The sequence below is a fragment of the Phyllobates terribilis genome, unplaced genomic scaffold (assembly GCF_046119375.1).
Source record: "Phyllobates terribilis strain yellow unplaced genomic scaffold, ASM4611937v1 Scaffold_5__5_contigs__length_657084704, whole genome shotgun sequence".
Classification (NCBI taxonomy): Eukaryota; Metazoa; Chordata; class Amphibia; order Anura; family Dendrobatidae; genus Phyllobates; species Phyllobates terribilis.
Genome location: NW_027362765.1, coordinates 7332662 through 7357903, shown reverse-complemented (window position 1 = coordinate 7357903; position 25242 = coordinate 7332662). Strand labels below are relative to the sequence as shown.

Sequence of the window (25242 nt, the reverse complement as noted above, 5' to 3'; positions counted from 1 at the left end):
ACTGCAGCTCTGCAGCCAATCACTTGGCTCAGTGGCCACGCTGACAGAGCTTCTAAGCTCAGTGATTGGCTGCAGCAATGATGTGTGCTGAAGTTGAGCCATCACCCCTGCAGCCTGTCACAATAGAGCACAGGAAGCGCTGAAGATCCAGAGCTGGAGCAGCAGGAGAAAGTAAAGCTCTGTGTGTTTTCTCTACCACTGGGAACCTCCTATATATTACATAAAAACATTCCTGAAAACCCCTTTAATCTGACTTTATAGAAAAAGTCTATATCCGGCTACTGTCCTCCCCTCATGAATCACAAAATATGCCAAGTGTGAACAGCTCCTGTCCCCAAATGAGGACTTGCAGGCGATCAGTTGATAGTTGGGGGTCCGGCAGTGAACCCCCTCAGCAATCAGCTGTGTTTTGCTGGACGTAGTGGCCTCTCCAGGACACATCTGGTATTACATGGTGCTCTTTCAGAATAATATGTAATATGTAATACATGATATCTTGAAGTCTTCCAGAAGAAGATATTGGCAGACAGGTAATGACTTATTACCTACCAGCCATTGTCTCCTTTATCACTCGCTAGTTCTTATACACATTTGGATGATGTCACATTTTCGTTGGAAGCCGTATTAGGAACCTCCATCGCAGATTTTATCATACAGGACGAGTTCTCAGCCAACAGCTATTTGGCCATTGTTCACATGACGTAAGCCTATGTTATATACAGCAATATGCAGCAGGATACACAAGATCCAGGGAAACATCCGATCGCCAGAAATGGGGTCAGGAAGGAATTTTTTTCCCCCCTGAATCAGAATTCTTTTGGGGGGGTTTCTTTGCCTTCTTCTGGATCTTTGGGTCCCAATGACCCTCAGGTGGTCCCCAATGACCGCAGCTCGTTTTGTGGTCTCCACCGGGGCCAATCTGAGAGTGACTGTGACCATAGTTTAATTTCTTAAAGGACCAGTAATATTTTCATTACAATGTTGCTTATTGCTATTTCACTAAAAAAATTAATTATATATATATATATTGTTTTGTGTGTTTTTTTCCTGGATTTCACCTTACACAGTGAGAATGATAAGAGTAATCACAAAATATGGGGGCTCCATACACAGAGAGAACTCTGGTACCAAATTCCATGACAATTGTTCTGGGGTTCAGTCTGTGATGGAGCAGTAACATTGTATCCAGGACGTCGTACACACCATGCTACAGAAAGAAGACTGAAGAACGGGACGCAGCCGCAGGATACAGGAGACACAGGGTCTTGTGTAACAGTAAAAAACAGGAAAAATGTCCAACAAGTGGCCGGGGGGCTCCAGGACCAAACCAGGAGGGAGGCCTCAGTCATCAGTGGCCAATATTCCCATGAAGTGGCCACATTTACCAACCGTTCTGCAGCCACTCGCTTATCTTTGTCCAACACCTCCGTCGGTCCTTGCAGTTATTAGGCCACCACTGAGATGCTTTTCTGACTACACACAGACACGTCCATAGAAACCGTGCATGCCGCCATCACCGGACACAACCAGAGTCCTGGTCCAGACCAGTGGCCTTTCCAATTCAAGTCTACTTGGGTTTAAACAAGGGTCCTGTCTCTAAGAGAACCATGTGCTTGCCACTTGAAACAGCAGTAATACAGTAACACCAGGTTAATATTCTTCGGGCACAGAGATGCACAGACAGTGAACCCTCTTAAAAAGAAGAATTGGACTGACATTCCCTAAGCAATAAGTACCCACACAATTGGAGGGACAGATTGCTAGCCCTTGCTGCACCATGGTGTATGCCCAGTGGTGGCCACTCTTAGTCTAAGTTGGCTCTTCAGATTGCATGGTGATAAAGAACCTGAGGGCCATATACCTTCAAGAAAAAGATCTCATAAGGACACGTCGCCTTGAATTGTGAAGAACACAATAATGTTTTCCATACAATTCTATTGTGTTCTATTCAGGATATATTAAAAAAAAGTCTGGTCCTTATAAGTTATAAAATGAGGTCAATACAACCTCAGGTGAAGAACAACACATCACAAATTACACCAGGTCATCGAATATTTACCAAAAAATAGACTTAAATGCAGAAACAGTGTGTGAAAAATTAAAGGGGTTGTCCAATGGAAACAAGCTCCAATCTACAGGAACCCTCATCCCCTTTAGATTGGAACGGTGGTCCGCATGCTAAAATGCTGCTCCATTCATTCTATATGAGGCGGCCATGAAGTGCGCCCGACTTTTTTGGACCGATGAGACAGAGTGGCCTTACAGAGAAGGGTCCTTGGATTGGACGCCGAGATACGGACCCCAAAGCAGCACTGAATATGATGTACTAGTGGGAGTCACGAGTGCAAGGGTTCAAGGGCGCCAGTAGTGGAAGACATAGTGCGCGAAACCGAAGAACAAGTAAGCAGACCTGCTGATCAGCACTGCAGTGCTGAGGCCGAGTTATGGTGAAATAGGGAGCGACGGTGCGCCTCACCAGTCCTGGAGTATATTACACAGGAAGGATACTGTGTGGAAAATGCTTCATACTGTAAAGGAAACGTCCAGAACACTTTGTGCCCCCCGATATCCCTTGTATGCCGGGACGTTGCTAGGGTCCTAAAAGATCAGGGGCCAAAGCCCCAAAGTAGGTGTTTCCCCATACAACCTCCCCGCCACTTAAAAGAGGACCTATACATATATAATTACAGTACACCATTGTTGCTAACCTAAAATACACAACTGAAAGACCAATATTCCCAAAATTACTTCTATACAAGGCAATAATAATCCCGCTACACAATGCCCTCTACCATCAACACTACACAGTGAGTACATAGTATTATGATATGACCATTGCCTCTACATAAAAAACACACTGTACAAAGACCATCTGACTTCTCACATTTCCAGCACCGTCCCCATCTATTCCCACCCTGCACAACCTCCCCATGCTGCCTGCTCTTCCGACGTGGAATAGGAACCTCAATACTTCAAAAATTATGTCATTACTATGATTACCCTCCACCAATTAATGCTACAAAGACTGTGTGCCAGATAGAGGGGACCGATAAAAATAATGGCGTCCCATAGAAAGTAGTAAAGACCCCACTGTGCTACATAGTAATAATGCCAGATATGCTCTTATGAAAGTTTCAATATCTGAAGTGTTCCCTCCAAGCAACAAATACCGTTGAGTATCCCCTATAAGTAATAATGCCCCCTTAAAGCCACAATCAAACTACACCCAACTACAAAGTTCTTCTTCAAGTCTATGGACGATGATTTCGGGGTGGTGAAAGAAGAAATTTCTGATAATGCACCCATTTAAAAGAAATAATGTCATGAGTGCACCCATAGCACCCGGTATATTGTATGATAGTCCAACAGCTCACTACACACTGTATGATGGTCCCCACAGCTCCCTAGACACTGTATGATGGTCCCCACAGCTCCCTATACACTGCATGATGGTCCCCACAGCTCCCTATTCTCTGTATGATGGTCCCCACAGCTCCCTATGCACTATATGATGGTCCCCACAGATCCCTATACACTGCATGATGGTCCCCACAGCTCCCTAGACACTGTATGATGGTCCCCACAGCTCCCTACGCACTGTATGATGATCCCCACAGCTCCCTACACACTGTATGATGATCCCCGTAGCTCCCTATACCCTGTATGATGGTACCCACAGCTCCCTATGCACTGGTATCATGGTCTCCACAGCTCCCTACGCTCTGTATGATGGTCCCCACAGCTCCCTATACACTGTATGATGGTCCCCACAGCTCCCTACACATTGTATGATGGTCCCCACAGCTCCTTAGATACTGTATGAGGGTCCCCACAGCTCCCTAGACACTGTATGATAATCCCCACAGTGCCCTATGCACTATATGATGGTCTTCACAGCTCCCTATGCATTGTATGATGGTCTCCACAGCTCCCTATGTATTGTATGATGGTCCTCATAGCTCTCTACACACTGTATGATGGTCCCCGCAGCTCCTTATGCACTGAATGATGGTCCCCACGGCTCCTTATACACTGTATGATGGTCCCCAAGGCTCCTTATGTACCGTATGATGGTCCCCGCAGCTCCCTACGCTCGGTATGATGGTCCCCACAGCTCCCTATGCACTGCATAATGGTCCCCACAGCTCCCTATGCCCTGTATGATGGTCCCCACATCTCCCTATGCACTGTATGATGGTCTCCACAGCTCCCTATGCATTGTCTGATGGTCCCCACAGCTGTATACGCACTGTATGATGGTCCCTGCAGCTCCCTATGCACTGTATGATGGTCCCCACGGCTCCTTTTGCACTGTATGATGGTCCCCACGGCTCCTTGTACACTGTATGATGGTCCTCACAGCTCCTTATGTACTGTATGATAGTCCCCACAGCTCCCTACGCTCAGTATGATGGTCCCCACAACTCCCTATGCACTGCATAATGGTCCCCACAGCTCCCTATGCACTGCATAATGGTCCCCACAGCTCCCTATGCCCTGTATGATGGTCCCCACATCTCCCTATGAACTGCATAATGGTCCCCACAGCTCCCTATGCACTGTATGATGGTCCCCACAGCTCCCTATGCACTGCATGATGGTCCCCACAGCTCCCTATGCACTGTCTGATGGTCCCCACAGCTCCCTATGCACTGTATGATGGTCCCCACAGCTCCCTATGCCCTGTATGATGGTCTCCACAGCTCCCTATGCATTGTCTGATGGTCTCCACAGCTCCCTATGCCCTGTATGATTGTCCCCACAGCTCCCTATGCACTGTATGATGGTCCCCACAGCTCGCTATGCACTGTATGATGGTCCCCACAGCTCCATATGCACTGTATGATGGTCCCCACAGCTCTCTATGCACTGTATGATGGTCCACAACAACTCCTTATAACTGGCATGATGGTCCCTACAACTCCCTATATCCTGTATAATGGCCCTCACAGCCCCATATATACAGTACTGTATGATGGCCCCCGCAGCCCAATATATACTGTATGATGGCGCCCACACCCACTTGTACACTATATTATGGCCCCTACAGCTCCCTTTATACTGTATGATGGCCCCACAGCCCCTTATAAACTGTATTCTGGCACCCACTCCCCATTTTATATAATATGATGGCCCCACTGCCCCTTATATATAGCATGATGACTCCCATAGCCCCTTATAGTATGATGGCACCCACCCCCCTTATATATACAGGTGCATCTCACTAAATTAGAATATCATCAAAAAGTTTATTTATTTTAGTTCTTCAATGCTGAAAATGAAACTCCTATATTATATAAAGTCATTACAATCAAAGTGATCTATTTCACGTGTTTATTTCTGTTAATGTTGATGATTATGGCCAGGGGCGCACATAGAAATCATGAGACCCCATAGCAGAAGCTCTAATTGGACCCCCCCACCAAAAAAATAAATATTTGTCTGTGTCACAGAAGAGCCGATCTCACAACTTTCCAGCCTTTACTTCGTTTTTCTAATGTTCCTCCTACTGAAGTCCTAGATCCCGCTTTCATTGCCCCCATGAAGTATGATGCCAATAAAAGTGTCCCCCAAACACAGTATGATACCCCCATGGTGCATTCCTCCACATTAGCCTCTACATGAACAGTATAATGACCTTATTGTACCCCACTTCAACTCCCAAGGCAAAGTATGGTGACCCTAACACAGTATGATTCCCCCAACTGTGACTCCCACACAGCCCTCCATACAGTATAATGGGCCTACATACAGTATAATGGCCCACACTAGCCCTCCAAACAGTATAATGGCCCCACACAGCCCTCCAAACAGTATAATGGGCCTACATACAGTATAATGGCCCACACTAGCCCTCCAAACAGTATGATGGCCCCACACAGCCCTCCATACAGTATAATGGGCCTACATACAGTATAATGGCCCACACTAGCCCTTCAAACAGTATAATGGCCCCACACAGCCCTCCATACAGTATAATGGGCCTACATACAGTATAATGGCCCACACTAGCCCTCCAAACAGTATAATGGCCCCACACAGCCCTCCAAACAGTATAATAGACCCCACACAAACCTTCATACCGTATAATTGCTTTCATACAGTATAACGGCCCCCCAAAAAGCCCTCAAAATATCATAATGGCCCCACATAGACTTCGATATAGTATAATATGCCACCCATAATCCTCCATATAGTATAATGCACCCTCCAAAATCCTCCATATAGTATAATGCACCCCCCATAATCCTCCATATAGTATAATGATCTTCCCATGGTCCTCGATAGAATATAATGCACTCCCCATAGTCCTCCATACAGTATATTTCACACCCCAAAGGGTAAAATGCAGCCCCCATATAGTATAATGCACCACACACTCCTGCAATATTATGGGCACCACATACTCACTGATTTTAAAATACTGTATGTTTTATATAAGACGACCCGAGTATAAGCCGAGGCCCCTAATTGTACCACAAAAAAACTGGGAAAACGTATTGAGTTGAGTATAAGCCTAGGGTGGGAAATGCAGCAGCTACTGGAAAATTTCACCATCCTGGTATGTATGACACCCCTCATCACCAATCCTGGTATGTATGGCACCCCTCATCCCCCAATCCTGGTACATATGGCACCCCTCATCCCCCAATCCTGGTATGCATGGACCCCCTCATCCCCCAATCCTGGTATGCATGGCCCCCTCATCCCCCAATCCTGGTATGTGTGGCCCCATCACTGCACACTGTCTGTCATCACTGTATTCCTGTGACAGCCAGCCTGTTGCTAGTGTTCATAGGAGATCGTGATTTCTGCTATATATAGCAATGCTGTATATAGCACAAGCAATCAGGTGATTGCAGGTTCAAGCCCCCTAAAGAGACGAACAAATACAGTGAAAAGTAAAAAAAAAAATGAAAAAAGTATAAAAGTTCAAATCATCCCAGTTTTCCCCCATTAAAAATTAAGAAATATAAAACATTTAAAAAATACACATATTTGGTATCGCTGCGTTTGTAAAACTCAGATCCATCAAAATATAAAATAAATTAATCCATTTAGTAAACGGCGTAACTAGAACATTACATAAAATGCCAGAATTACAGATTTTCATTTGTTGCAGCAAGAAAAAAATATATAATAACAGACAATGAAAACATTGTATATACCCCAAAATGATATCAATATAACCATCAGTTTGTGGTGCAAAAAACGAGCCCTCACGCAGCCCCATTCCCGAAACATGAAAACGCCGCGGCTTTCAGATCTCGGAAAGTGGCGACACAAGCAAATTATTTTTATTAGTTTTTTTACAAATTTCTGAATTTTTTTTTCATCACTTAAATATAAATCCTATAAATCGTCACTTAAGTAGAACAGATGAAGCTTTACTACCTCCTGCTCCAGCACTTCACCGCTGCCGCTGATCTTTAGTCACTGGCTTCAAGGGTGACATCATGACTGCAGCTCTGCAGCCAATCACTTGGCTCAGTGGCCCATGCTGACAGAGCTTCTAAGCTCAGTGATTGGCTGCAGCAATGATGTGTGCTGAAGTTGAGCCATCACCCCTGCAGCCTGTCACAATAGAGCACAGGAAGCGCTGAAGATCCAGAGCTGGAGCAGCAGGAGAAAGTAAAGCTCTGTGTGTTTTCTCTACCACTGGGAACCTCCTATATATTACATAAAAACATTCCTGAAAACCCCTTTAATCTGACTTTATAGAAAAAGTCTCTATCCGGCTACTGTCCTCCCCTCATGAATCACAAAATATGCCAAGTGTGAACAACTCCTGTCCCCAAATGAGGACTTGCAGGCGATCAGTTGATAGTCGGGGGTCTGGCAGTGAACCCCCTCAGCAATCAGCTGTGTTTTGCTGGACGTAGTGACCTCTCCAGGACACATGTGGTATTACATGGTTCCCTTTCAGAATAATATGTAATATGTAATACATGATATCTTGAAGTCTTCCAGAAGAAGATATTGGCAGACAGGTAATGACTTATTACCTACCAGCCATTGTCTCCTTTATCACTCGCTAGTTCTTATACACATTGGGATGATGTCACATTTTCGTTGGAAGCCGTATTAGGAACCTCCATCGCAGATTTTATCATACAGGACGAGTTCTCAGCCAACAGCTATTTGGCCATTGTTCACATGACGTAAGCCTATGTTATACACAGCAATATGCAGCAGGATACACGAGATCCAGGGAAATATCCGATCGCCAGAAATGGGGTCAGGAAGGAATTTTTTTCCCCCCTGAATCAGAATTCTTTTGGGGGGGTTTCTTTGCCTTCTTCTGGATCTTTGGGTCCCAATGACTCTCAGGTGGTCCCCAATGACCGCAGCTCGTTTTGTGGTCTCCACCGGGGCCAATCTGAGAGTGACTGTGACCATAGTTTAATTTCTTAAAGGACCAGTAATATTTTCATTACAATGTTGCTTATTGCTATTTCAATAAAAAAATTAATTATATATATATATTGTTTTGTGTGTTTTTTTTTCCTGGATTTCACCTTACACAGTGAGAATGATAAGAGTAATCACAAAATATGGGGGCTCCATACACAGAGAGAACTCTGGTACCAAATTCCATGACAACTGTTCTGGGGTTCAGTCTGTGATGGAGCAGTAACATTGTATCCAGGACGTCGTACACACCATGCTACAGAAAGAAGACTGAAGAACGGGACGCAGCCGCAGAATACAGGAGACACAGGGTCTTGTGTAACAGTAAAAAACAGGAAAGATGTTCAACAAGTGGCCGGGGGGCTCCAGGACCAAACCAGGAGGGAGGCCTCAGTCATCAGTGGCCAATATTCCCATGAAGTGGCCCACATTTACCAACCGTTCTGCAGCCACTCGTTTACCTTTGTCCAACACCTCCGTCGCTCCTTGCAGTTATTAGGCCACCACTGAGATGCTTTTCTGACTACACACAGACACGTCCATAGAAACCGTGCATGCCACCATCACCAGACACAACCAGAGTCCTGGTCCAGACCAGTGGCCTTTCCAATTCAAGTCTACTTGGGTTTAAACAAGGGTCCTGTCTCTAAGAGAACCATGTGCTTGCCACTTGGAACAGCAGTAATACAGTAACACCTGGTTAATATTCTTCGGGCTCAGAGATGCACAGACAGTGAACCCTCTTAAAAAGAAGAATTGGACTGACATTCCCTAAGCAATAAGTACCCACACAATTGGTGGGACAGATTGCTAGCCCTTGCTGCACCATGGTGTATGCCCAGTGGTGGCCACTCTTAGTCTAAGTTGGCTCGTCAGATTGCATGGTGATAAAGAACCTGAGGGCCATATACCTTCAAGAAAAAGATCTCATAAGGACACGTTGCCTTGAATTGTGAAGAACACAATAATGTTTTCCATACAATTCTATTGTGTTCTATTCAGGATATATTAAAGAAAGTCTGGTCCTTAGAAGTTATAAAATGAGGTCAATACAACCTCAGGTGAAGAACAACACATCACAAATTACACCAGGTCATCGAATATTTACCAAAAAAATAGACTTAAATGCAGAAACAGTGTGTGAAAAATTAAAGGGGTTGTCCAATGGAAACAAGCTCCAATCTACAGGAACCTTCATCCCCTTTAGATTGGAACGGTGGTACGCATGCTAAAATGCTGCTCCATTCATTCTATATGAGGCGGCCATGAAGTGCACCCGACTTAATTGGACAGATGAGACAGAGTGGCCTTACAGAGAAGGGTCCTTGGATTGGACGCCGAGTTACGGACCCCAAAGCAGCACTGAATATGATGTACTAGTGGGAGTCACGAGTGCAAGGGTTCATGGGCGCCAGTAGTGGAAGACATAGTGCGCGAAACCGAAGAACAAGTAAGCAGACCTGCTGATCAGCACCGCAGTGCTGAGGCCGAGTTATGGCAAAATAGGGAGCGACAGTGCGCCTCACCAGTCCTGGAGTATATTACACAGGAAGGATACTGTGTGGAAAATGCTTCATACTGTAAAGGAAACGGCCAGAACACTTTGTGCCCCCCGATATCCCTTGTATGCCGGGACGTTGCTAGGGTCCTAAAAGATCAGGGGCCAAAGCCCCAAAGTAGGTGTTTCCCCATACAACCTCCCCGCCACTTAAAAGACGACCTATACATATATAATTACAGTACACCATTGTTGCTAACCTAAAATACACAACTGAAAGACCAATATTCCCAAAATTACTTCTATACAAGGCAATAATAATCCCGCTACACAATGCCCTCTACCATCAACACTACACAGTGAGTACATAGTATTATGATATGACCATTGCCTCTACATAAAAAACACACTGTACAAAGACCATCTGACTTCTCACATTTCCAGCACCGTCCCCATCTATTCCCACCCTGCACAACCTCCCCATGCTGCCTGCTCTTCCGACGTGGAATAGGAACCTCAATACTTCAAAAATTATGTCATTACTATGATTACCCTCCACCAATTAATGCTACAAAGACTGTGTGCCAGATAGAGGGGACCTATCAAAATAATAGCGTCCCATAGAAAGTAGTAAAGACCCCACTGTGCTACCTAGCAAGTAATAATGCCAGATATGCTCCTATGAAAGTTTCAATATCTGAAGTGTTCCCTCCAAGCAACAAATACCGTTGAGTATCCCCTTTAAGTAATAATGCCCCCTTAAAGCCACAATCAAACTACACCCAACTACAAAGTTCTTCTTCAAGTCTATGGACGATGATTTCGGGGTGGTGAAAGAAGAAATTTCTGATGATGCACCCATTTAAAAGAAATAATGTCCAGAGTGCCCCCATAGCACCCTGTATAGTGTATGATAGTCCCACAGCTCACTGCACACTGTATGATGGTCCCCACAGCTCCCTATTCACTGTATGATGGTCCCCACAGATCCCTATACACTGCATGATGGTCCCCACAGCTCCCTAGACACTGTATGATGGTCCTAACAGCTCCCTACGCACTGTATGATGATCCCCACAGCTCCTTAGATACTGTATGAGGGTCCCCACAGCTCCCTAGACACTGTATGATGGTCCCCACAGCTCCCTATGCCCTGTATGATGGTCCCCACAGCTCCCTATGCTCTGTATGATGGTCCCCACAGCTCTCTACGCTCTGCATGATGGTCCTCACAGTGCCCTATGCACTGTATGATGGTCTTCACAGCTCCCTATGCATTGTATGATGGTCCTCATAGCTCTCTACACACTGTATGATGGTCCCCGCAGCTCCTTATGCACTGAATGATGGTCCCCACGGCTCCTTATGTACTGTATGATGGTCCCCGCAGCTCCCTACGCTCGGTATGATGGTCCCCACAGCTCCCTATGCACTGCATAATGGTCCCCACAGCTCCCTATGCCCTGTATGATGGTCCCCACATCTCCCTATGCACTGTATGATGGTCCCCACAGCTCCTTAGGCACTGTATAATGGTCTCCACAGCTCCCTATGCATTGTCTGATGGTCCCCACAGCTGTATACGCACTGTATGATGGTCACTGCAGCTCCTTATGCACTGTATGATGGTCCCCACGGCTCCTTGTACACTGTATGATGGTCCCCACGGCTCCTTGTACACTGTATGATGGTCCCCACAACTCCTTATATACTGTATGATAGTCCCCACAGCTCCCTACGCTCTGTATGATGGTCCACACAACTCCCTATGCCCTGCATAATGGTCCCCACAGCTCGCTATGCCCTGTATGATGGTCCCCACATGTCCCTATGCACCGCATAATGGTCCCTACAGCTCGCTATGCACTGCAAAATGGTCCCCACAGCTCCTTATGCACTGCATAATGGTCCCCACATCTCCCTATGCACTGTATGATGGTCTCCACAGCTCCCTATGCATTGTCTGATGGTCCCCACAGCTCTCTATGCACTGTATGATGGTCTCTACAACTCCTTATATCCTGTATAATGGCCCTCACAGCCCCATATATACAGTACTGTATGATGGCCCCCACTGCCCAATATATACTGTATGATGGCCCCCACACCCACTTGTACATTATATTATGGCCCCTACAGCTCCCTTTATACTGTATGATGGCCCCACAGCCCCTTATAAACTGTATTCTGGCACCCACTCCCCATTTTATATAATATGATGGCCCCACTGCCCCTTATATATAGCATGATGACTCCCATAGCCCCTTATAGTATGATGGCACCCACACCCCTTATATATACAGGTGCATCTCACTAAATTAGAATATCATCAAAAAGTTTATTTATTTTAGTTCTTCAATGCTGAAAATGAAACTCATATATTATATAGAGTCATTACAATCAAAGTGATCTATTTCAAGTGTTTATTTCTGTTAATGTTGATGATTATGGCCAGGGGCGCACATAGAAATCAAGAGACCCCATAGCAGAAGCTCTAATTGGACCCCCCCACCAAAAAAATAAATGAATATTTGTCTGTGTCACAGAAGAGCCGATCTCACCACTTTCCAGCCTTTACTTCGTTTTTCTAATTTTCCTCCTACTGAAGTCCTAGATCCCTCTTTCATTGCCCCCATGAAGTATGATGCCAATAAAAGTGCCCCCCAAACACAGTATGATACCCCCATGGTGCACTCCTCCACATTAGCCTCTACATGAACAGTATAATGACCTTATTGTACCCCACTTCAACTCCCAAGGCAAAGTATGGTGACCCTAACACAGTATGATTCCCCCAACTGTGACTCCCACACAGCCCTCCATACAGTATAATGGGCCTACATACAGTATAATGGCCCACACTAGCCCTCCAAACAGTATAATGACCCCACACAGCCCTCCATACAGTATAATGGCCCACACTAGCCCTCCAAACAGTATAATGACCCACACTAGCCCTCCAAACAGTACAATGGCCCCACACAGCCCTCCAAACAGTATAATGGCCCCACACAGCCCTCCATACAGTATAATGGGCCTACATACAGTATAATGGCCCCACACAGCCCTCCAAACAGTATAATGGCCCCACACAGCCCTCCAAACAGTATGATGGACCCCATACAAACCTTCACACCGTATAATTGCTTTCATACAGTATAACAGCCCCCCAAATAGCCCCCAAAATATCATAATGGCCCCACATAGACTTCCATATAGTATAATATGCCACGCATAATCCTCCATATAGTATAATACACCCTCCAAAATCCTCCATATAGTATAATGCACCCCCCATAATCCTCCATATAGTATAATGAACTTCCCATGGTCCTCGATAGAATATATTGCACTCCCCATAGTCCTCCATACAGTATATTTCACACCCCAAAGGGTAAAATGCAGCCCCCATATAGTATAATGCACCACACAGTCCTGCCGTATTATGGGCACCACGTACTCACTGATTTTAAAATACCGTATGTTTTAAATAAGACGACCCGAGTATAAGCCGAGGCCCCTAATTTTACCACAAAAAAACTGGGAAAACGTATTGAGTTGAGTATAAGCCTAGGGTGGGAAATGCAGCAGCTACTGGAAAATTTCACCATCCTGGTATGTATGGCTCCATCATCACCAATCCTGGTATGTATGGCACCCCTCATCCCCCAATCCTGGTATATAGGGCCCCCCTCATCCTCAATCCTGGTATGCATGGCACCCATCATCCCCCAATCCTGGTATGCGTGCCCCCCCTCATCCCCCAATCCTGGTATTCGTGGCCCCCTCATCCCCCAATCCTGGTATGTGTGGCCCCCTCATTCCCCAATCCTGATATGTATGGCCTCCTCATCCCCCAATCCTGGTATGTGTGGCCTTCTCATCCCCCAATCCTGGTATGTGTGGCCCCCTCAACCCCCAATCCTGGTATGCATGGCCCCCTCACCCCCCAATCCTGGTATGTGTGGCCCCATCACTGCACACTGCCTGTCATCACTGTATTCCTGTGACAGCCAGCCTGTTGCTAGTGTTCATAGGAGATCGTGATTTCTGCTATATATAGCAATGCTGTATATAGCACAAGCAATCAAATGATTGCAGGTTCAAGCCCCCTAAAGAGACTAACAAATACAGTGAAAAGTAAAAAAAAATGAAAAAAGTATAAAAGTTCAAATCATCCCAGTTTCCCCCCATTAAAAATTAAGAAATATAAAACATTTAAAAAATACACATATTTGGTATCGCTGCGTTTGTAAAAGTCAGATCCATCAAAATATAAAATAAATTAATCCATTTAGTATACGGCGTAACTAGAACATTAAATAAAATGCCAGAATTACAGATTTTCAGTCGTTGCAACAAGAAAAAAATATATAATAACAGACGATCAAAACATTGTATATACCCCAAAATGATATCAATATAACCATCAGTTTGGGGTGCAAAAAACTAGCCCTCACGCAGCCCCATTCCCGAAACATGGAAACGCCACGGCTTTCGGATCTCGGAAAGTGGCGACACAAGCAAATTATTTTTCATCACTTAAATATAAATCCTATAAATCGTCACTTAAGTAGAACAGATGAAGCTTTACTACCTCCTGCTCCAGTTCCAGCACTTCACCGCTGCCGCTGATCTTTAGTCACTGGCTTCAAGGGTGACATCATGACTGCAGCTCTGCAGCCAATCACTTGGCTCAGTGGCCACGCTGACAGAGCTTCTAAGCTTAGTGATTGGCTGCAGCAATGATGTGTGCTGAAGTTGAGCCATCACCCCTGCAGCCTGTCACAATAGAGCACAGGAAGCGCTGAAGATCCAGAGCTGGAGCAGCAGGAGAAAGTAAAGCTCTGTGTGTTTTCTCTACCACTGGGAACCTCCTATATATTACATAAAAACATTCCTGAAAACCCCTTTAATCTGACTTTATAGAAAAAGTCTATATCCGGCTACTGTCCTCCCCTCATGAATCACAAAATATGCCAAGTGTGAACAACTCCTGCCCCCAAATGAGGACTTGCAGGCGATCAGTTGATAGTCGGGGGTCCGGCAGTGAACACCCTCAGCAATCAGCTGTGTTTTGCTGGACGTAGCGGCCTCTCCAGGACACATGTGGTATTACATGGTGCTCTTTCAGAATAATATGTAATATGTAATACATGATATCTTGAAGTCTTCCAGAAGAAGATATTGGCAGACAGGTAATGACTTATTACCTACCAGCCATTGTCTCCTTTATCACTTGCTAGTTCTTATACACATTTGGATGATGTCACATCTTCGTTGGAAGCCGTATTAGGAACCTCCATCGCAGATTTTATCATACAGGACGAGTTCTCAGCCAACAGCTATTTGGCCATTGTTCACATGACGTAAGCCTATGTTATATACAGCAATATGCAGCAGGATACATGAGATCCAGGCAAATATCCAATCGCCAGAAATGGGGTCAGGAATGGTATGTGTGGCCTTCTCATCCAACAATCCTGGTATGTGTGGCCCCTCATCCCCCAATCCTGGTATGCATGGCCCCCTCATCCCGCAATCCTGGTATGCATGGCCCCCTCATCCCGCAATCCTGGTATGTATAGCCTCCTCACCCCCCAATCCTGGTATGTGTGGCCCCATCACTGCACACACAAAAAATAAACACTTATACTCACCTTCCTTCCTCACCTCTGCTCCAGAGCTGCTGTCTTCTGTCTGCCAGCAGCTCATGTTGGTATCTGAGCAGCGCGTGCTCCTAGTTGCCGAGGTGAGCTGCTGCTGCCGGCATATTCACTCCTCTCCACGCTGGGACTATGAGCGTTGACAAGAGTGAATATGCATTCTCTTTAGTAGCGGGCACTGTAAGCAGGAGCCACGGCTCAGCGCTCCTCCGTGCCCGCTACTAAAGAGAATGAATATTCCCTCTTCTCCACGCCCATGGAAGTGGAGAAGAGGGTATATTCATGTCCCTTTAGCAGCGGGCACACGTGGTAGCTACAGCAGCCGCTACTGCGTGTGCCCGCTCCTCCGACGCCGCAACCTCCTACCCCCCCAATACTCACCTATCCTCCTCGCTCCCCCGAGGCTCACGGGCCCCATAGCAGTGGTGTGGCCTGCCACCATTGGCGGTATGCCACTGATTATGGCTTACAGCCAATGAAATCACAAAAGTCATTATCTCAGTAAATTAAAATACTTTATAACATCAGCTTGAAAAATGTTTTTAAAATCCGAAATGTTGGTCTACTGAAATGTATGTTCAGTAAATGCCCTCATACTTGGTCAGGGCTCCTTTTGCATCAATTACTGCATCAATGCGGCGTGGCATGGAGGCGATCAGCCTGTGGCCCTGCTGAGGTGTTATGGAAGCCCAGGTTGCTTTGGTAGCAGCCTTCAGCTCGTCTGCATTGTTGGGTTTGGTGTCTCTCATCTTCCTCTTGACAATACCCCATAGTTTCTCTATAATAGATTCTCTATGGGGTTAAGGGCATGTGAGTTAGCTGACCAATTAAGCAGAGTGATACTGTTGTGTGTAAACCAGGTATTGGTACTTTTGGCAGTGTGGACAGGTGCCAAGTCCTGCTGGAGAATGAAATTTCCATCTCCAAAAAGCTTGTCGGCAGAGGGAAGCATGAAGTGCTGTAAAATTTCCTCGTAGACGGCGGCGCTGACTTTGTTCTTGATAAAACACAGTGGACCTACACCAGCAGATGACATGGCTCCCCAAACCATCACTGATTGTGGAAACTTCACACTAGACCTCCAGCAGCTTGGATTGTGACCTCTTCACTCTTCCTCCAGACTCTGGGACCTTGATTTCCAAAGGAAAATTGGAACTCTGGGATCTAATGGATGGTGTCAGTGACTGCCTTCTTGGCATTTGTCAAGTCAGCAGTCTTCCCCATGATTGTGGAGCCTACTGAAACAGACTATGGGACATTTTTAAACACTTAAGAAGCCGTTGCAGGAGTTTTTTGTTAATTATTCTAATTTACTGAGATAATGACTTTAGTGTTTTCATTGGCTGTAAGCCATAATCATCAACATTAACAGAAATAAACACTTGAAATAGATCTCTCTGTCTGTAATGACTCTATATAATATAGGAGTTTCACTTTTTGTATTGAAGAACTCAAATAAATTAACTTTTTGATGATATTCTAATTTAGTGAGATGCACCTGCATATGATGACTGTTGCCCCCAGTGGAATATATGCGGTGTCTATTTTGGGATATTTTAGTACACCCATGATGATACTATAGACAGCCATTATACCTGGAATGGCCCCTTCCTTGCATGCCTTGCTTTTTTTCGCTTACACGTCTAACAATCACATATGTGTTGTGTCCCTTCCCCCATCATCCTATTTTTCTATTGCTGAATAGATATGATAGATTTTATACTCCCTGGACTCCTTTGATGGTCTTTTACCCTGCGGGGTTTTCTTTCATATATGGACTCACTGTGTGGTGGTGATGGTAGAGGACATTGTGTAGCAGGATCATTTTGGCCTTGTATAGTAGTAATTTTGGGAATATTGGTCTTTGTATAGTGTATTTTAGATTAGTAACAGTGGTGTACTGTAATTATATATGTATAAATCCTCTTTTAAGTGGCGGGGAGGTTATATGGGGAAACATGTACTTTGGGGCTGGGGTCCCTGATCTCTTAGGACCCCAGCAACGCTCCTGCACTGGGGAAAAGCAGGGTCTGGTGGCCACTTTAATATCATCACTTTATGGATATGACGCCAAAGAAACTAATGAAGTGCTTTGCAAACTGCCATAATTTTCACAATTCTGAAAATAAATTGTAAGTTTAGTTCCACTATAAGTGATGTTAATTCTGTTATGAGAGCTAACCTTCTGAGACAATTTGTCACTGCGGTGTGTGAATTGTCACATAAAGCTTTGCTACATCTATACATAGTGAAGCTCATGGTCAAAATGCTGCAGGTCCCATCTCTTCTACAGAACAATCCCATGGAAATAAAGCTGATCATTTTATCAGACGGGATCATTAGAACTTACCTGGTTGGATCCTTTGTTTCTGGTGGTTTCTTTCCCAGGTCGTCATTAAGGCCCTTTACAATAAGCTCCAAAAACTCATCGGACTTTCTGAATCTTTCAAGCGTTTTCTCCATCACAGAAAGGACAGAAAGGACGCGCTTATCCTGGCAGAGGAGAATCACAGATATATTGTTCTACATCTCCCAGATGTTTGGATTTATCTACAGACTAATGATTAATCTCGCATGAAGAATGATAATATTATAACAGATCACAATTTTGGGGTAAAATTATTCAATTTTAAATATATATACAGTACAGACCAAAAGTTTGGACACACCTCATTTTAAGATTTTTCTGTATTTTCATGATTTTGAAAATTGTACATTCACACTGAAGGCATCAAAACTATGAATTAACACATGTGGAATTATATACTTAACAAAAAAGTGTGAAACAACTGAAAATATGTCTTATATTCTAGGTTCTTCAAAGTAGCCCCCTTTTGCTTTGATGACTGCTTTGCACACTCTTGCATTCTCTTGATGAGCTTCAAGAGGTAGTCACCGGAAATGGTCTTCCAACAATCTTGAAGGAGTTCCCAGAGATGCTTAGCACTTGTTGGCCCTTTTGCCTTCACTCTGCGGTCCAGCTCACCCAAACCATCTTGATTGGGTTCAGGTCTGGTGACTGTGGAGGCCAGGTCATCTTGCATAGCACCCCATCACTCTCCCTCTTGGTCAAATAGCCCTTACACAGCCTGGAGGTGTGTTTGGGGTCATTATCCTGTTGAAAAATAAATGATGGTCCAACTAAACGCAAACCGGATGGAATAGCATGCCGCTGCAAGATGCTGTGGTAGCCATGCTGGTTCAGTATGCCTTCAATTTTGAATAAATCCCCAACAGTGTCACCAGCAAAGCACCCCCACACCATCACACCTCCTCCTCCATGCTTCACGGTGGGAACCAGGCATGTAGAGTCCATCCGTTCACCTTTTCTGCGTCGCACAAAGACACGGTGGTTGGAACCAAAGATCTCAAATATGGACTCAACAGACCAAAGCACAGATTTCCACTGGTCTAATGACCATTACTTGTGTTCTTTAGCCCAAACAAGTCTCTTCTGCTTGTTGCCTGTCCTTAGCAGTGGTTTCCTAGCAGCTATTTTACCATGAAGGCCTGCTGCACAAAGTCTCCTCTTGAAGAAATGTGTCTGCTGCTAGAACTCTGTGTGGCATTGACCTGGTCTCTAATCTGAGCTGCTGTTAACCTGTGATTTCTGAGGATGGTGACTCGGATAAAGTTATCCTCGGAAGCAGAGGTGACTCTTGGTCTTCCTTTCCTGGGGCGGTCCTCATGTGAGCCAGTTTCTTTGTAGTGCTTGATGGTTTTTGCATCTGCACTTGGGGACACTTTCAAAGTTTTCCCAATTTTTCACACTGACTGACCTTCATTTCTTAAAGTAATGATGGCCACTCGTTTTTCGTTACTTAGCTGCTTTTTTCTTGCCATAATACAAATTCTAACAGTCTATTCAGTAGGACTATCAGCTGTGTATCCACCTGACTTCTGCACAACACAACTGATGGTCCCAACCCCATTTAGAAAGCAAGAAATGCCACTTATTAAACCTGACAGGGCACACCTGTGAAGTGAAAACCATTTCCGGTGACTACCTCTTGAAGCTCATCAAGAGAATGCCAAGAGTGTGCAAAGCTGTCATCAAAGCAAAAGGTGGCTACTTTGAAGAACCTAGATTATAAGACATATTTTCAGTTGTTTCACACTTTTTTGTTAAGTATATAATTCCACGTGTTAATTCATAGTTTTGATGCCTTCAGTGTGAATGTACAATTTTCATAGTCATGAAAATACAGAAAAATCTTTAAATGAGAAGGTGTGTCCAAACTTTTGGTCTGTACTGTATATATATAGCAATTACATTATTCTGACAAGACCAATTTTTTGTTTTTTTCTTCCCCTTTTTCCCAAAAAATATAACTTTGTTTTTTCATTAACATAGACGGAGGGCTTGTGTTTTGTGGGACTAGTTGCTCTTTGGAATGACAATATTCAATTTACCACATAAAGTATTGAAAAATGGGGAAAAAATCAAAGTAAGGTTATTATTTTTGTTTGTTTGGTTTTTTTTATGAACATTTAAAAAAAAATGTGGTTTGTGAGACCATTTTCATCTTGCAAAGACCTAATTTTATAAAATGATCCCATTGATGGAGTTGTCGGCTTTTTCTTGTGGAGAGATCAGTAGTTACAAGTTTCTGGCACTTTACTGTCCTTTACAGCATTGACCCGACGTGTAATAGATTTATATATTATGAAAGATTGGACTTATGTCAATGCAGCAGAAACAAATATTGTTTTACGCTTTTTCTTTTTTATAGTTGGCCAGAAAACCGCAGAACCTTAAGCAGAAAATGACATGAATGAGACCATCTGCCCGGCTTGTACCGGATCCGGGGGTGTTACGTACAAGGCGAAGGTCCCAGAATAAGGATTTGCTTCATTTTGGTGCAGAGTTTCTAGTAGTTTCTGGTTACTACTGTTACAGGCAGATGCCGTCTGCATAATACAGCCAGCACCGCCTCAACCCCCTCCATGCATGTGGACCCCGGCACAAACACTCAGGTACATCCTTTTATGCTAAGACATTAATAATTCTACAATTATCACACACAACTTATATACAGAAACCTCCCAACCGTCCCCGATCCAATGGGACTGTCCGGCTGTCGCTGGAGGTCGGGGCTATGTCCTGACGAGCTGTGTTCTGTCAGGACAGTCCGTGTAGTACAAGAATGTCTCATGCCGTGCTGCTGTGATCGCTCCTGGAGAGGGGCAGCATCCGCTCCGCACACCTCATACACACCCGGCTCCGCTCCGCAAGCCTCGTACACGCGCGGCTCCGCTCAGTACGCCTCGTACACACGCGGCTCCGCTCCGCACGCCTCGTACACGCCCGGCTCCGCTCCGTACGCCTCGTACACGCCCGGCTCAGCAACGCACGCCTCGTACACGCCCGGCTCCGCTCCGTACGCCTCGTACACGTCCGTCTCCGCTCCGTACGCCTCGTACATACACGGCTCCGTACACCTCGTACACACGCGGCTCCGCTCCGTACACCTCGTACACACATGGCTCCGCTCCGTACACCTCGTACACACACGGCTACGCTCTGTACACCTCGTACACGCGCGGCTCCGCTCCATACACCTCGTACACGCGCGGCTCCGCTCCGTACACCTCGTACACACACGGCTACGCTCCGTACACCTCGTACACGCACGGCTCCGCTCCGTACACCTCGTACACGCGCGGCTCTTCTCCGTACACCTCGTACACACGCGGCTCTGCTCCGTACACCTCGTACACGCGCGGCTCCGCTCCATACACCTCGTACACACACGGCTACGCTCCGTACACCTCGTACACACACGGCTCCGCTCCGTACACCTCGTACACGTGCGGCTCTGCTCCGTACACCTCGTACACGCGCGGCTCTGCTCCGTACACCTCGTACACGCGCGGCTCTGCTCCGTACACCTCGTACACACACGGCTACGCTCCGTACACCTCGTACACACACGGCTCCGCTCCGTACACCTCGTACACACACGGCTCCGCTCCGTACACCTCGTACACGTGCGGCTCTGCTCCGTACACCTCGTACACACACGGCTCTTCTCTGTACACCTCGTACACACGCGGCTCTGCTCCGTACACACGCGGCTCTGCTCCGTACACCTCGTACACGCGCGGCTCTTCTCTGTACACCTCGTACACACGCGGCTACGCTCCGTACACCTCGTACACACACGGCTCCACTCCGTACACCTCGTACACACACGGCTCTTCTCTGTACACCTCGTACACACGCGGCTCTGCTCCGTACACACGCGGCTCTGCTCCGTACACCTCGTACACGCGCGGCTCTTCTCTGTACACCTCGTACACACGCGGCTACGCTCCGTACACCTCGTACACACACGGCTCCGCTCCGTACACCTCGTACACGCGCGGCTCTGCTCCGTACACCTCGTACACACACGGCTCCGCTCCGTACACCTCGTACACACGCGGCTCCGCTCCGTACACCTCGTACACACACGGCTCTTCTCTGTACACCTCGTACACGCGCGGCTCTTCTCTGTACACCTCGTACACGCTCGGCTCTGCTCCGTACACCTCGTACACGCGCGGCTCCGCTCCGTACACCTCGTACACACGCGGCTCCGCTCCGTACACCTCGTACACGCGCGGCTCCGCTCCATACACCTCGTACACACACGGCTACGCTCCGTACACCTCGTACACACACGGCTACGCTCCGTACACCTCGTACACACGCGGCTCTGCTCCGTACACCTCGTACACACACGGCTCTTCTCTGTACACCTCGTACACACGCGGCTCTGCTTCGTACACATGCGGCTCTGCTCCGTACACCTCGTACACGCACGGCTCTGCTCCGTACTCCTCGTACACACGCGGCTCTGCTCCGTACACCTCGTCCACACGCGGCTCTGCTACATCCACACTGTAAACCCCTCCTGACCCCACACATAAACTTCAGCTCATCCAGCACCATGACAACCAGCACAGCAGAGTCCTGCATCCACTGAGGCCCCTGATCATGTGACCCCTGACTCCTCCCCTCCTGTGACCTCATCACAGCTCCTGTGCGCACAGAGCAGCCACATATGTGGTGGCGGCTCTGCAGGTGGAGGTATGTGGAGACCCCCATTACTGGGCGCAGGGGGCATTAACCCCTTCAGCACTGAGACTCTTTTGGGGTCTTGTGTTGCCCCTTTATAAGAATCATAAGGTTTTTGTTCTGTTTCCTGTAATAGATACATACGACCCAACTATGGAGACAGGAAGGGAGGAAACATATTGTTCTCATAGTACAGGACCCCTTTACTGCCCCACAGTGTAATGCCCCCATTATGCCCCTTATGCCGGATGTATGATGCCCCCACAGTGTAATGCCCCCATTATGCCCCTTATGCAGGATGTATGATGCCCCCACAGTGTAATGCCCCCATTATGCCCCTTATGCAGGATGTATGATGCCCCCACAGTGTAATGCCCCCACTATGCCCCTTAAGCAGTATGTATGATGCCCCCCACACAGTGTAATGCCCCCACTATGCCCCTTATGCAGTATGTATGATGCCCCCACAGTGTAATGCCCCCATTATGCCCCTTATGCAGTATGTATGATGCCCCCACAGTGTAATGCCCCCATTATGCCCCTTATGCAGGATGTATGATGCCCCCACACAGTGTAATGCCCCCATTATTCCCCTTATGCAGGATGTATGATGCCCCCACACAGTGTAATGCCCCCATTATGCCCCTTATGCAGTATGTATGATGCCCCCCACACAGTGTAATGCCCCCATTATGCCCCTTATGCAGTATGTATGATGCCCCCACAGTGTAATGCCCCCATTATGCCCCTTATGCAGTATATATGATGCCCCACACAGTGTAATGCCCCCATTATGCCCCTTATGCAGGATGTATGATGCCCCCATTATGACCCTTATGCAGGATGTATGATGCCCCCACACAGTGTAATGCCCCCATTATGCCCCTTATGCCGGATGTATGATGCCCCCATTATGCCCCTTATGCCGGATGTATGATGCCCCTACACAGTGTAATGCCCCCATTATGCCCCTCATGCTGGATGTATGATGCCCCCCACAATGTAATGCCCCCATTATACCCCTTATGCAGGATGTATGATGCCCCCACACAGTGTAATGTCCCCATTATGCCCCTTATGCAGTATGTATGACGCCCCCACACAGTGTAATGCCCCCATTATGCCCCTCATGCAGTATGTATGATGCCCCCACGCAGTGTAATGCCCCCATTATGCCCCTTATGCAGTATGTATGATGCCCCCACACGGTGTAATGACCCCATTATGCCCCTTATGCAGGATGTATGATGGCCCCATTATGCAGTATGTATGATGCCCCACACAGTGTAATGCCCCCATTATGCCCCTTATGCAGTATGTATGATGCCCCCACAGTGTAATCCCCCATTATGCCCCTTATGCAGGATGTATGATGCCCCCACAGTGTAATGCCCCCATTATGCCCCTTATGCAGGATGTATGATGCCCCCACAGTGTAATGCCCCCATTATGCCCCTCATGCTGGATGTATGATGCCCCCCACAGTGTAATGCCCCCATTATACCCCTTATGCAGGATGTATGATGCCCCCACACAGTGTAATGCCCCCATTATGCCCCTTATGCAGTATGTATGACGCCCCCCACAGTGTAATGCCCCCATTATGCCCCTTATGCAGGATGTATGATGCCCCCCACAGTGTAATGCCCCCATTATGCCCCTTATGCAGTATGTATGATGCCCCCACACAGTGTAATGCCCCCATTATGCCCCTCATGCTGGATGTATGATGCCCCCCACAGTGTAATGCCCCCATTATACCCCTTATGCAGGATGTATGACGCCCCCACACAGTGTAATGCCCCCATTATGCCGCTTATGCAGTATGTATGATGCCCCCACACAGTGTAATGCCCCCATTATGCCCCTCATGCAGTATGTATGAGGCCCCCACGCAGTTTAATGACCCCATTATGCCCCTCATGCAGGATGTATGATGCCCCCACACAGTGTAATGCCCCCAATTATGCCCCTTATGCAGTATGTATGATGCCCCCACACAGTGTAATGGCCCCATTATGCCCCTTATGCAGGATGTATGATGGCCCCATTATGCCCCTTATGCAGGATGTATGATGCCCCCACACAGTGTAATGCCCCTTATGCAGTATGTATGATGCCCCCACACAGTGTAATGTCCCCATTATGCCCCTTATGCAGGATGTATTATGCCCCCCACAGTGTAATGCCCCCATTATGCCCCTTATGCAGGATGTATGATGCCCCCACACAGTGTAATGCCCCCATTATGCCCCTTATGCAGGATGTATGATGCCCCCACAGTGTAATGCCCCCATTATGCCCCTTATACAGTATGTATGATGCCCCCACACAGTGTAATACCCCCATTATGCCCCTTATGCAGGATGTATGATGCCCCCATTATTCCCCTTATGCAGTATGTTTGATGCCCCCACACAGTGTAATGCCCCCATTATGCCCCTTATGCAGGATGTATGATGCCCCCACAGTGTAATGCCCCCATTATGCCCCTTATACAGTATGTATGATGCCCCCACACAGTGTAATACCCCCATTATGCCCCTTATGCAGGATGTATGATGCCCCCACAGTGTAATGCCCCCATTATTCCCCTTATGCAG

The 25242-nt window shown here is 46.6% G+C and overlaps 1 protein-coding gene across 2 annotated transcripts in view; it reads left to right on the top strand.

The window, feature by feature from the left end:
• The window catches only part of LOC141271727 (uncharacterized), a 390989-nt gene that overhangs the window by 337837 nt on the left and 27910 nt on the right, over positions 1-25242 (top strand). Inside the window, exon 1 of one of the 2 annotated variants that reach the window (XM_073681821.1) lies at positions 22593-22651. The exons of the other annotated variant lie outside the window; for it this stretch is intronic. Within the exon in view, the coding sequence (XP_073537922.1) occupies positions 22626-22651 (26 nt within the window). The 5' untranslated portion in view covers positions 22593-22625. Of the gene's footprint in view, positions 1-22592; positions 22652-25242 lie in introns of those variants that run through there. 2 annotated transcript variants of the gene reach the window in all.